Source organism: Trichomycterus rosablanca, chromosome 25 (genome assembly GCF_030014385.1).
Source record: "Trichomycterus rosablanca isolate fTriRos1 chromosome 25, fTriRos1.hap1, whole genome shotgun sequence".
NCBI lineage: Eukaryota > Metazoa > Chordata > Actinopteri > Siluriformes > Trichomycteridae > Trichomycterus > Trichomycterus rosablanca.
The window spans coordinates 3800024-3813832 of NC_086012.1; the positions used below are offsets into that span (position 1 = coordinate 3800024).

The window sequence follows — 13809 nt, forward strand, 5'->3', positions numbered from 1 at the left end:
GATCCAAACGTTAAAATAGCATTTATTAAAACTGAAGGTGCCAAGTGACTCAGAAAGAGAGGGAAACTGATTTACAGGAGCAGTATCACTTGACTCCAAGCAAAGTGATCACCAAGAAACAAAGTGACATTAACTTAAGTGTAACTAAACCAGCTACTCAGTCCACCGGCAGGTTACAAACCAAGAGAAAGAAAAAAGAGAGATATTAGAACTCAGATCGAATATACTACAAAGAACTCAAGAAGTTGACATGGCAACAATAATAAAAGAAATTTGCTTGTGCATTGAATCTTTAGTTATATTGTGCTTGAGATGTTGCTGGGAGTCTAAAATACAGAGATAAGCAACATTTTTATGGTGACGCTGTTGTAGAATGTTGTAAGCATATAAGAAACAACATCTAACACAGAATGGAGGTTCCAAAGTCCAACACCCAATGTGATTTGACTAGATCAGTATAAAGAGAGGCCCATGGTTCTGCTTCTTGTTCTTCAGCTATTCCACTGCTGTAAGGACCCACGATCGTGCCAGTAAATTCTTCCAATCCAGTCAACTGTAATCTTCGTTTTTATTTATCATCTCACCTTATTTTTCCACGACAACTCAAAAAGCAGCAATGCCAAGTGGAGAGATAAGCTGCTACTTTTAACAAACCAATTATAGCACCTGCATTTAGATGTTGCTATCCATCAAAAAAGCTGCTACTGATTTCATTGAGAAGTAGCCATCAATGGACAATGCACAATGACACATAAAGATGGGTTTTCCAGCCCCCTTCTTGTAAAACCGTGCTTTATTCAGTGATCTAAACTAAATAAAAAAAGGGAGCATTACTTATTCACAGCACTGATTATACTTTAATCAGAATCATCGATCCAAACCATAATAACCCTTTTTTTTTAAGTCCAGGGAGCAGTCTCGGGAGCAGATCGTTTCTTTATGATTAAGAATGCCAAACAAAGCTTCAACCTTGACCATCCTTGACTCTGAGATCCTCTTTTGTTGTTTATCACATTGTGATTTAATGGCAAAGCAAATAGGGACGTCATCAATGACGATGTTACGACCTCCAGACCTTTACTGCTTTGTGTTACCAACAAATAAACATATTTAAACATCTCCACAAACACATATTGACCACATGATGTGCTGCATCTTCGGTACAAAAGAACTGTGAGTGACTAAGTACTGAGAACATACAGTTGAGGTTAAAAAAAAACTCGCTAGATACTTTTTATTATAAGGTACACTATACTAATACTGAGTCGGGACCTCTTTGCTCTCCGAGGAGCCTTGATTCTTTGTGGCACGGATTCCACAAGGTGCTGGAAACATTCCTTAAAGATTTTGGTTTATTTTGACATAATCACATAACAGAACTGCTGTAGATTTATCAACTGGACAGTCGTACTGTGAATCTTTCATTCTACCACGTGTACCAAATGTGCTGTACTGGATTTAGATCTTGTGACTGGAGAGGACACTGAAGTACACTTAAGTCAATCATGTTCACAGAAACAAATGAGATGACTTTTGCTTTGTGACTTAGGTATTATCTGATGTAGATGTATAATCAGATTTGACGTGGCCATCATATAATGGTAGCAATCATATTTTGATAGGCTGTGCCATCCAAACAAAGATTGATTGGTATGAGTGCCAAGAATATGTGCCAAGAAAGCATTTTCTTTACCATTAAACCTCAAACAGCAGTGGTAAAGCACTACAGACAAGCACCCTACCAACCCAGCTAGCTGGCATTATCTGTATGGGATGTAAGACACTCCTAAAACCGAAGGTGCCAAGTAACTGATTTAAAGGAGTAGTACCACTTGACTTCAAGCAAGATGTTCACCAAAACAGTAAGGAAACAAAGTGATAGTGTAACTAAAGTGTAACTTAACCAGCTACTCAGTCCACCGGCAAGTTACAAACCAATCGCTCACTGCAGAAGGAAAAGAGAGAGAGAACCTACAAAATTGATACAATTGACAACAGAGAATGCAAGAACTTGACATGGCAACAATAGGAAACTCAAAAAAGAAAAAGCAGATACTGTTTACAAACTGAGATACCAAGGAACATATAACCAGGATTCAGTTATACAGTCACATGTTATCGCGAACTTTGTACAGACTTTTTTTTCTAGCTGACAGAACTCTCCTAACCCCAACCAACGTCTCCACTCTCAGCTTCATTCCACCACTATGGTAGGACGGGTCCGTAGCGCACGCTGGTATAGCTGCGAATCGCCGGATGGCTGCCTCCCGTAGTGGTTACTTTTTCACATCCCCACATCCCTAACCCGTGGCTGGTTGTGTGATTATGTTATGTTATGTTTATATGTGCTTGTGTGCTGTAAGGGTTTTTTTTTTTTCCGTGTTACCATAGTGTGCTCCTTAAGGGAACACAATCTGGTTGCTGGTTTTTTTTATCTCCTACTTTCCCTATGTGTTCATTATTTCTTGTTTTCTTATCCTGTCTTCCTGTCCTGTCTCTCCCTTGTCATTGAATGTTCTGGACAGGTTGATGGCTAATTTCGCTGTAATTGTACATGCTGCAATTTATAGTGACAATAAAGTTCTACTACATAAGATCTGCACAGGTGGCCCATTAGATCTGGTCTCCAGTTTATGATTTGTGTTATTTTGTTTAATTCCTTCCTCTGAATGAAAGTGTCATCTGACCTAAGGCTGTTCCTTATGCCTTGTGTCAGCAAATGCTAAATCCAGATTAGCATCTGCAGCACTGACACATTTAGTCTCACTCATGCATGAGCAATGGCTTCGACAGATTGAATACTGTTTCCGTTTAACACAGGCTACATGGGAAAAGCCAGGGTCAAAAGAGCTCTGAAACTGGCTTAACTGGGGTAGATTGGCAGTGATGGATCTTGAACCAGCAACCTTAGAGTCACTAGGCTGGTAACATAACGGCTGAGTTACCACTGCTTTATCTAAAATAATAAGAGCTTAAGCTGTTAATAATAATAACAATAATGGGAGCTGCTTTAGATACTACTAAATAAAAATAAAACATACTTTTTATACAACTGAGTTATGTAGCTTGGCAGAACTGACATTGTACATTAATGGTTGGACAAATTTAGAATTTGCCGCTTTGGGAAAACTACACAGGACTTTCCTCAGATTGAGGATATGCTGGAGAAAATGTGTCTGGCTTCTGCCTTGTATTACATGGAATATTGGTATAGATTTCATTTTAATTGAGTTTAATTGTACAAGTCATCCTTTAGTTTATGATTTTGCATGTTAATAATTGTCACATGAATTGGCTCAGTCATTAAAATACTAAATATATGCACTATAAATGTTGTGCCACTGATAGAAGAATCCAGACGTAGGCAAACGAGGCAGCTGTCTTGGGTCCAAACACCACAAGGGAGCCCAGATGTAATAGCTAGCCATTTATGTCAGCACATTTTAAAATGCTGGTTTATGCTAAACCATAAACTCAAATTCATACACCTCTGAAAACTTGTTCACATCTGTGCTTTCATCTTCATCATGAGTGGTAATAGTGAGGTATCATTATATCATCGTGTATTTATTAATGCAGTGATAATGCTGTGACAACAGAGAATGTAAAGTGAGGCTGTTATTTCGAACCCTAATAATAAATCCAAACCAGCCATGGCAAGGTTTCAAAGGCTTTTAAAATCTCTGTACCCAGTATGACTATAAGGAATTAATTTAGTCTGTTCATCTGGATACGAGCTGTACTGTAGTGATCGTGTTAAGACACCAAATCCTTTCCGAACACACACTCACTTGCTGGTAAGATTTTGCTGCAGTTGTCATTTTCATAAAATTAAACCAGGCGATCTTTTAGATTCATGACATTTAGCAATGCTTTTAATTAAAACAACGTACAGTTGTGGGACCCCGGAAACTAGAACAAAAGAATACCAGCAAAAAGGCAGGCAGTCCAGTCCAACTTTTAGCCAGTCATGTCAGCCTGACTGCCAGACAAAGAACTAAAAAACAGAGCTAACACACAAAGAACTGAACTGAGTCCCATGTACGCTTATATTTGACTCCAGTTGTTTCTTTAGGCAGAGAAAAATAGATAAAAAAGGCCAATCTATCTGTCTGTCTGTCTGTCTGTCTGTCTGTGTATGTCTGTCTATCTATCTATCTATCTATCTATCTATCTATCTATCTATCTATCTATCTATCTATCTATCTATCTATCTATCTGTCTGTCTGTGTCTGTCTATCTGTCTATCTACGTCTATCTTCTCACAGCGAGTCGGCTCATCTGAAAGAATCGACTCGGCGAGTCGACTCGCTAACGATCGACACATCCCTAATGCACTGCTTATTAAAAGGCAGAGTGATGTGTCTGTCTTAAGTGCTAGATTGCCAAGCACGTCCACTTTATAAACGACCATCCTGAACACCAGCAGGCCTCCAGAGTGTTCATTTAGACAGACGAATGGAACCAACCCACCTGGGCGGGGACGCGGTGGGTCCACTTTGGTTTGGCGTTAGTTAACCTGGTTGCGCTCGCGTAGTGGCCGCGCACGCAAACGCGCACACCCTTCAGACCAGGCGCACCGGCGCGCAAGTGCATCCAGTAGTCCACGCACGAACAATAATACAGAACATCATAACGCTTATGATATTAAGTCATTCATGGCGTGCTGTCATTTAAAGAAATGCACACATCCATCCATGCACACGTACTGACACAGTCACTCAAACCCACTCCCAAATGATGTCATATTCTATAAAAAGTAAAGCGAGGAAGCAGAGATCCCGGCGACAGGAACAGAAATATAAACACACAGCGTGTTGCCTTTAACAAACCGCATACTAGCATACTAAACAGTATGCAACACTACTACATTGGTGTATTAATTTACCGTACTATGCAGTACGTTAGTGTGCAGCGCGGCTGGACGCGCACAGGCTACATCAAGCTTATAATAAACAGCTATGGGCTTGGCCGTTTAACCCATAAGCGGTGAATAAGCGGCTCAGGAGCGGCACTGCGCTCATTTCTTAGACATTAATGTAACAGTACAGACTGACAGTCCACTAAACAAGCATGAAACAACATATAAAAACGCAGCGCCAATCTACTTACTGTCATCTTCACCGGCTCGCTCGGCTCGGCTCGGATCAAGACATTGTCAACCCGGCGCCGTGGCTGCTATTCACATACAGCTCAAAGTTCCACCTAGACACCGGAGAGACACGCTCCAGGGGAACAGGAGGAACGGGGAAGGAAAAGGAAAAGGGTGGCTCCGGACACCGCTAGCCGAAGACAGGAGCAGGGGCCGGTGTGAAGCGCTCAGAGCGCCCTGTGTAATTCATCTCTCAGTTAGTAGAAGCGGAGGAAGCAAAAATAGCTCGAGATGGAAACACTCCAGCTTTCCAAACGGGAGCGCGCACGCACGCACGCTCACACACACACACACACCCACACACACACACTCCTCACAGTGCTGGGGAAAATTATTCGCACCCTCTCTAATTAAATCTCTTACTGCATATCCTTTTTGCACTGAATGAACCAAGTTTTCGAACATCTGCACTTCATGGCCAAAAGTATACGGACACCACATTTAATTTCTAGTTCTGATGTCACAGCCACACCCATTTCCCATGAACAGACCTTCAGTTGTGAGGTAACAGTTTGGGAAAGGCTCTTTTTCTGTTCTAGCACAACTATGACACTGCCCAAACTAAGGACCATAAAGACAAGCTCGGTTTAAAGAAACTCCAGTGACCAGCACAGAGCCCTGACCTCCAGCTTTTGGAATGTTTGTTTATCTATTTATTAGGATTGTAATGTCATGTTTTACACTTTTTGATTACATTCATGACAGGATTACTAGTTATCGGTTCAAGTTTAATGTCATGGACAATTTCGTATCTCCATCTGTTTCTCTACATGCTTTGTTAGCCCCCTTTCATGCTGTTCTTCAATGGACCACAGAGCAGGTATTATTTGGGTGGTGGATCATTCTCAGCACTGCAGTGACACTGACATAGTGGTGGTGTGTTAGTGTGTGTTGTGCTGGTATGAGTGGAGTTTTTAAATACCATGTCCACTCACTGTCCACTCTATTAGACACTCCTACCTAGTTGGTCCACCTGGTAGATGTAAAGTCAGAGACGATCGCTCATCTATTGCTGCTGTTTGAGTCGGTCATCTTCTAGACCTTCATCAGTGGTCACTAGACGCTGCCCACGGGGCGCTGTTGGCTGGATATATTTGGTTGTGGACTATTCTCAGTCCAGCAGTGACAGTGAGGTGTTTAAAAACTCCAGCAGTGCTGCTGTGTCTGATCCACTCATACCAACACAACACACACTAACACACCACCACCATGTCAGTGTCACTGCAGTGCTGAGAATCATCCACCATCTAAATAATACCTGCTCTGTAGTGGTCCTGTGGGGGTCCTGACCATTGAAGAACAGCATGAAAGGGGGCTAACAAAGCATGCAGAGAAATAGATGGACTACAGTCAGTAATTGTAGAACTACAAAGTGCTTCTACATGGTAAGTGGAGCTGATAAAATGGACAGTGAGTATAGAAACAAGGAGGTGGTTTTAATGTTATGGCTAATCAGTGTATATATATATATATATATATATATATATATATATATATATATATATATATAAATGTATTTACAAATAATCATCGTGCTCGCGAGTGAGGAAACATGAAAAGATCAGCGAGAGAAAGTGATAATACGTAGCACTTGTGCATTAGAGCAGCGTGTGTTACCTAGCAATGCCACCTCATGCTATATTTTAATGTCTTAATGTGAACGTGGGTGTCTTACAAACCCACAGTGCACAAACACTCTGAGATAAAGAAATATTATTAACAGATTCTGTACCATGTTAGATTTTCTACACAACGCTTCACCGTTTGTAGCCGATTTGGTGGCAACGACAGCTATTTCAGGCGTCGCTCGGCAGGGAACAGCTGGTAGCATTTCAATCATTTAGATCAAACACCAACAGCTACTGCACTTACTTTACAGCCGTTAGTTCCGCACAGATGAACGGCGGAGCAGGAATCCGAATTTTAGATCTAGACCAAATACAACGAGCGGGTGAAGTATTTAAAACCGGGAAGTACACACAACACACGGCTGAATGTATGCGGCCGCCTTTCCAAAACCATAGACGTTCACAGGATTTTGAAACATGCCTTAAGGAATTTGAGCCCATTCATTCAAAAGAGCACTTGTATAATGCAAAATCAGACACTGATATTCTATGATTCAATTCATCTTAAATGGGTTCAATGGAGTTGGCACCGCCTGCTCCACAACTGGCAACTTAAAGCTCAACTAGTTTCCGGCTCATCACATTTACAAAGGAATTAATTCTCAAGGGGGTCCTGTAGTCCAATGGAAGATGAGTTATGTGGCCACAATAGACAAATATGTTTAATGCAAAATTCAAACCCAATAACACTGTACCTACTGTTAAGCACGATGGTGATAGTATTGCACACTGGGGCCGTTTTGTTACTAGTCATTCAAGCCGTCTGATTTCGAGCAACTGTTTACTCACAGGGTGGCACGGTGAGTAGCACTGTCTCCTCACAGCAAGAAGGACCTGGGTTCGATCCCTGGGCAGGGCGGTCCGGGTCCTTTCTGTGTGGAGTTTGCATGTTCTCCCCGTGACTATGTGGGTTTCCTCCGGGAGCTCCAGTTTCCTTCCACAGTCCAAAAACGTGGTCAGGTTAATTGGAGACACTGAATTGCACTATAGGTGAATGGATGTGGCCTCCCTACGATGGACTGGCGCCCAGTCCAGGGTGTTACTGTGTGCTTTGCACTCCCCCCCCCGCGCAACCCTAATTGGATAAACGGTTAAGAAATTGAGTGAGTGAGTGATTACTCACATGTGGATTATGCCAGTTAGCACCTTGTCCCATGTCATTACTTAGGCTACCAAGTCTTGGTGTCAGAGGAAGCATGTGTTAGCCTCATTCTTCCAGATTGGTGGGGAAATTTAGGATGCAAAAAATTAAACAATAGTAATAAAATAATTCACAATGCAAATTTGTCCAGACTCAGTTGCTACAGATGAGGCTCCAAAGTTTGCTGCTGACATCTCTGCTACATCAAAAAGTAACAACCCACCGCCTTTGTCAAAAATCCAAAAGCCAGAGGCTACAAAAAATTCATGCCTTCCCACCCTTCCAATCAGTTGTTTGGGTTTTTTCCCTTTTGATCTTTTTTTCATTATTTTTTTCACCTTCCGAGGTGAACTAGAGAGGAATGAAGATATTAAATGCCAATCATTAAGGTTGACCTGTCTCAGTCTTGCCGATGGGGGTATCAATCAGAAAGGGGTCCACCTTTTCTGAGACTGCTGCCAATCACTGTCCAAATATCAGTCAACAATCGCACCAGACGTTACTGGTACAGAGATCAAAAAGACAGACATGATGAAGTACGGTATCATCTCCTTCAGGCAATTCAGAGGAAAAGCAGGAATACAATATATGACAGAAAGTATCCGGACACCACTTCTAATTCCCCTTAGCCTGACTGTGTGCCACCACATACAAAGCAAAGTCTACAGCACGTACAGAGAGTCACGCTATGCCCTTCGCAGCGGCAATAAAACCCTGTCGACCTCCCTCGGGGCTGATTATGCCTGTTGGATGCCTGACCAGAATGACCACTGAGATTCGGACTTGAGAACTCAAGCTTTCGGCGGCGGTGAGCTGGTGATGCACCACTTAAGTGCACTCTCATGTTTCTGGGTAGGCTTTAGATCCATTATCAGCATGAAGAGGTCAGTAGAGATGAATGAATGAATGGATGAATGAATAAAAAACAGCTGTAAGGTTGTTGCTACCCTCTCTCAGGGTCAAAGCCCCACCGTGTCTGATCAGATCAAACTGAAAGCCAACGGCGATTAGCATTAAGTCTAGAGATGCTAATCAGCCAGTTTGTCAGGCTGAACAGAGTAGATAAGAACATGGAAATCACCCCAGGCCCCAGGCCTCTGGGTCAGTGGGAATGGAGGTCAAGTTATGGGTCACTGCTCCAGCAATATAAACGTGTTAATCATGATGTTGGGAGATAAAGAAGGAAACAACGGGTCATTAATGGGTTCATGGAATTTTGGTTCCCAACAACATCAGAAACCTTTGATTTGTTGGGTTCTATCTACACAGACACTAGTCAAGTGTCTAAAATGCTTTTTGTTAGCACAGTTTATTATTGAGTTGAACTGGAATGTCAACTGTGGGCCATTTCTTCTAGTACAACATCAGTGCCTGTATTTACAAATGCTTATTTTCCACAACAGTCCAAATTTTTTAAGAAAAGTGTGGGCCACCAAAAGGGAGCAGATCCATTTAATGCCCATGGTTTTGGAATGGGATTTCCAATAAACTCTTGGTCATTTGGTCATTTGCTCTTATCTTTTTGGTCATGCGGTGTACTAGATCACATTGTCTGCACAAAACACTTAAGTCTGTGTTTCGCAGAGATCCGAACCCATTCAAGAGAATTTACAGCGGCAACAAAATCGCACCACATTCTCGCATCCGGGAAATGAACCAGCTGTTTCTTCCTGTCACCTGTAAAAAGACCCAAACGAGCGACTGGCACACCTTGCACTTTTGATTTAAAGCCAAGCGAATTGCTCCTGTTAAGAAGAGCTCGGCTTCCAGGGACGTGCTACAAAGGGCGTCAGCACAGACGTTCATGGCGGCGAGAGGACGAAAAGCAGCCCCCGGAGGCTTCGGAGCCGGAAGGTGCTGGAAAAAAAAGCCCAGAGCAATTACTCCCCAACCCTGAACCGCCAGACGACTTTCACAAACTTCCACACTCAATCATCAATCGCTCTTATATTCCAGCGGCGAGCCTGACGCAGCCAGACCCGGCGAGGAACGAAAGTGAATCAGAGTGATGAGCCGGTGTAGAATGTCACGGCTTAATCAGAGACTTGCTTGTGACTCAGAATGGGGGGATTGCTTGGGATAATGACACCATCAGCTGACAGCAATGAGCGTGAGTGATGTTCAGTTCCAGCATTTAATATGTCACGTCTAATGAAACTCAGGTGGAATGATATGAAAAATTCATGGAATGATCATTGTACTGCGCAGTATCAGGGCTACTGAAGCTACTGTCATGGATTTAGATTTTCTTCTGGTTTTCTTTTTGGTATTATCGACTTTATTTGATCATTTTGTCATGAACTGGAGTTACAGCGATGGAAAATATTATTTAACCAATTTTGTTGGACAAAAATATAAAACCAACAGCATCTTGTGATAAAAAATTGTCCACTGATAAAAGACTAGACTCAGGGACGTACCAAAGAGTCTGTGGCCCGTGTTTGCATATTTTTTACTTTATCTGGCACCCAACAAGAAAAGTTTGGACACGCTTGGACTAGAGGAAAATTACCACACATTGTTCATTAAAAAAGAAAAATAGCTCTAGTTTTTAAGTATAAACCTATAACTTATATAACTATAACACTGTGAATTTTTCTGCATGTGCAATACTTTAACTACAATGTGCAATTTTCGTAATGTCAGTATTGTTATAAGTAGTATTATTTAACTTTACTATTCTATTACTATTCTATATATATTTCTTATTTTTTAAACCTGTGGTGTTTTTAACGTGAACCAATGCATGTAATCTCGTTTTTTCTGTACACTTTGGTGTACAGTAAAATGACAATAAAGTAAATCTTGAATCTTGAATCTTCTTGAATCTTGAATAACCGTAGGGTCCCCCGCCCCACACACACCGTATTAGAAACAACCTCAAGCCTATCTGAGATGGACTGAATCAATGTGTGATGTGGTCTGATGAGTCCGTCTTTTAAATTGTTTTTGGGAAATGCCGGACGTCATGTTCTCCAGGCCAAAAAAAGGTAAAGGACCATCCCCACTGTTATCAAAGAAAAGTTTAAATGTCATACAGACAGGTATGTTCACAGGTTTGTTTCAGCAAGACAATCACGAGGCACATTGTGCACGTCCTACAACAGCGAGCGTGACCTTGTAGTAAGAAAATACATGTGCTAGACTGGCCTGCCTGCAGTCCAGAACTGTCTCACATTGAAAATGTGTGCAGCAATACCACAGAGAGAGACTTTGGGCAAGTGTTGAAATTACGCAGGAATGGAAAACAATTCTATTTTTCCTAAAGGACTACAGAACATTGTTAAAAGTCATATTTAGAAAGATAGTATATTAATAAAAAAACAGTATATTATAGTATAATAATCAAATTATATTAAAAAATTTATATAACTATTGATTTTTTAAAATTATTTATTATTTTTTAATTATTTATTTATTATTATTAATTAATAATGTACTGTACAGTATATTATTAATATATATTATAATATATAATATTTAATATAATGTTAATTATATTAAAAATTTTTAAACATACAGTGTATCACAAAAGTGAGTACACCCCTCACATTTCTGCAAATATTTCATTATATCTTTTCATGGGACAACACTATAGACATGAAACTTGGATATAACTTAGAGTAGTCAGTGTACAACTTGTATAGCAGTGTAGATTTACTGTCTTCTGAAAATAACTCAACACACAGCCATTAATGTCTAAATGGCTGGCAACATAAGTGAGTACACCCCACAGTGAACATGTCCAAATTGTGCCCAAAGTGTCAATATTTTGTGTGACCACCATTATTATCCAGCACTGCCTTAACCCTCCTGGGCATGGAATTCACCAGAGCTGCACAGGTTGCTACTGGAATCCTCTTCCACTCCTCCATGATGACATCATGGAGCTGGTGGTTGTTAGACACCTTGAATTCCTCCACCTTCCACTTGAGGATGCGCCACAGGTGCTCAATTGGGTTTAGTCCATCACCTTTACCTTCAGCTTCCTCAGCAAGGCAGTTGTCATCTTGGAGGTTGTGTTTGGGGTCGTTATCCTGTTGGAAAACTGCCATGAGGCCCAGATTTCAAAGGGAGGGGATCATGCTCTGTTTCAGAATGTCACAGTACATGTTGGAATTCATGTTTCCCTCAATGAACTGCAGCTCCCCAGTGCCAGCAACACTCATGCAGCCCAAGACCATGATGCTACCACCACCATGCTTGACTGTAGGCAAGATACAGTTGTCTTGGTACTTCTCACCAGGGCGCCGCCACACATGCTGGACACCATCTGAGCCAAACAAGTTTATCTTGGTCTCGTCAGACCACAGGGCATTCCAGTAATCCATGTTCTTGGACTGCTTGTCTTCAGCAAACTGTTTGTGGGCTTTCTTGTGCGTCAGCTTCCTTCTGGGATGACGACCATGCAGACCGAGTTGATGCAGTGTGCGGCGTATGGTCTGAGCACTGACAGGCTGACCTCCCACGTCTTCAACCTCTGCAGCAATGCTGGCAGCAGTCATGTGTCTATTTTTTAAAGCCAACCTCTGGATATGACGCCGAACACGTGGACTCAACTTCTTTGGTCGACCCTGGCGAAGCCTGTTCCGAGTGGAACCTGTCCTGAAAAACCGCTGTATGACCTTGGCCACCATGCTGTAGCTCAGTTTCAGGGTGTTAGCAATCTTCTTATAGCCCAGGCCATCTTTGTGGAGAGCAACAATTCTATTTCTCACATCCTCAGAGAGTTCTTTGCCATGAGGTGCCATGTTGAATATCCAGTGGCCAGTATGAGAGAATTGTACCCAAAACACCAGATTTAACAGCCCTGCTCCCCATTTACACCTGGGACCTTGACACATGACACCAGGGAGGGACAACGACACATTTGGGCACAATTTGGACATGTTCACTGTGGGGTGTACTCACTTATGTTGCCAGCTATTTAGACATTAATGGCTGTGTGTTGAGTTATTTTCAGAAGACAGTAAATCTACACTGCTATACAAGCTGTACACTGACTACTCTAAGTTATATCCAAGTTTCATGTCTATAGTGTTGTCCCATGAAAAGATATAATGAAATATTTGCAGAAATGTGAGGGGTGTATTCACTTTTGTGATACACTGTAGGTCAAAATGAATGCAAAGCATTGCTGTCTGTTTGTATTTATATTATTCTGCTATATTATTCCTACAAGTTCCCTTCCCTCTTGCATTCACTCCAGTCGTGTCGTTCGGTTTGAAACTTTTAACGACACGTCAAGTGTGAACATGTCGCACGAGTAATAAATCCAGTAGTAGATTTATCATGCATGGTTTTAAATCCAGCTTTCATTAATCTTGCATTTCTTTTTTTCAGAAGGTGAATATGTACGGACTTGATGAAATAATTACATGGATGAATGGTGCATGATACAGCTGTAAAATTACTTCGTTTCCAGTAAGGCCTGAATGAACGTTACGCCGCATAACGAAGCAAATAGAGTCTTCTAGCTCGATGCTGAGAACATGCTCTGACATTTCAAAAACCTTCATGAATTTTTGTTTCTTCAATTGCTTACTGAGGGCTTCGGAAGAATCTATTGACCGGGTCACATATGCAGCTCCGGGGGGAAAAATAAAGAGACCACTGCAAATGATCAGTTTCTCTGGTTGTATTTGTGTTTAAGTACAGTTACGGGTTTTGTTTTATTCAATAAACTACTAATCTGCAGAAAATGAACAACGAACAATGACACCCAACCCCCAACCGCCCGCGTCCACAGAATTGGTTGAGAGTTTTCCTAACTCAGTTACCCGAGTCGTTATGATACGATCACTTTTACCTTCACTATTTGTTCAGATGGTTTCTGTATGGCCAAAAATGTGTCCTAATTACTGACATCCGACGTTTCAGCAACAGCC

General features: G+C 41.5%; 1 protein-coding gene across 2 annotated transcripts in view; it reads right to left on the bottom strand.

Moving 5' to 3' along the window:
* schip1 (schwannomin interacting protein 1) overlaps positions 1-13809 on the bottom strand; it is a 169726-nt gene that overhangs the window by 47307 nt on the left and 108610 nt on the right. Inside the window, exon 1 of one of the 2 annotated variants that reach the window (XM_062987495.1) lies at positions 5113-5347. The exons of the other annotated variant lie outside the window; for it this stretch is intronic. Within the exon in view, the coding sequence (XP_062843565.1) occupies positions 5113-5118 (6 nt within the window). The 5' untranslated portion in view covers positions 5119-5347. Of the gene's footprint in view, positions 1-5112; positions 5348-13809 lie in introns of those variants that run through there. 2 annotated transcript variants of the gene reach the window in all.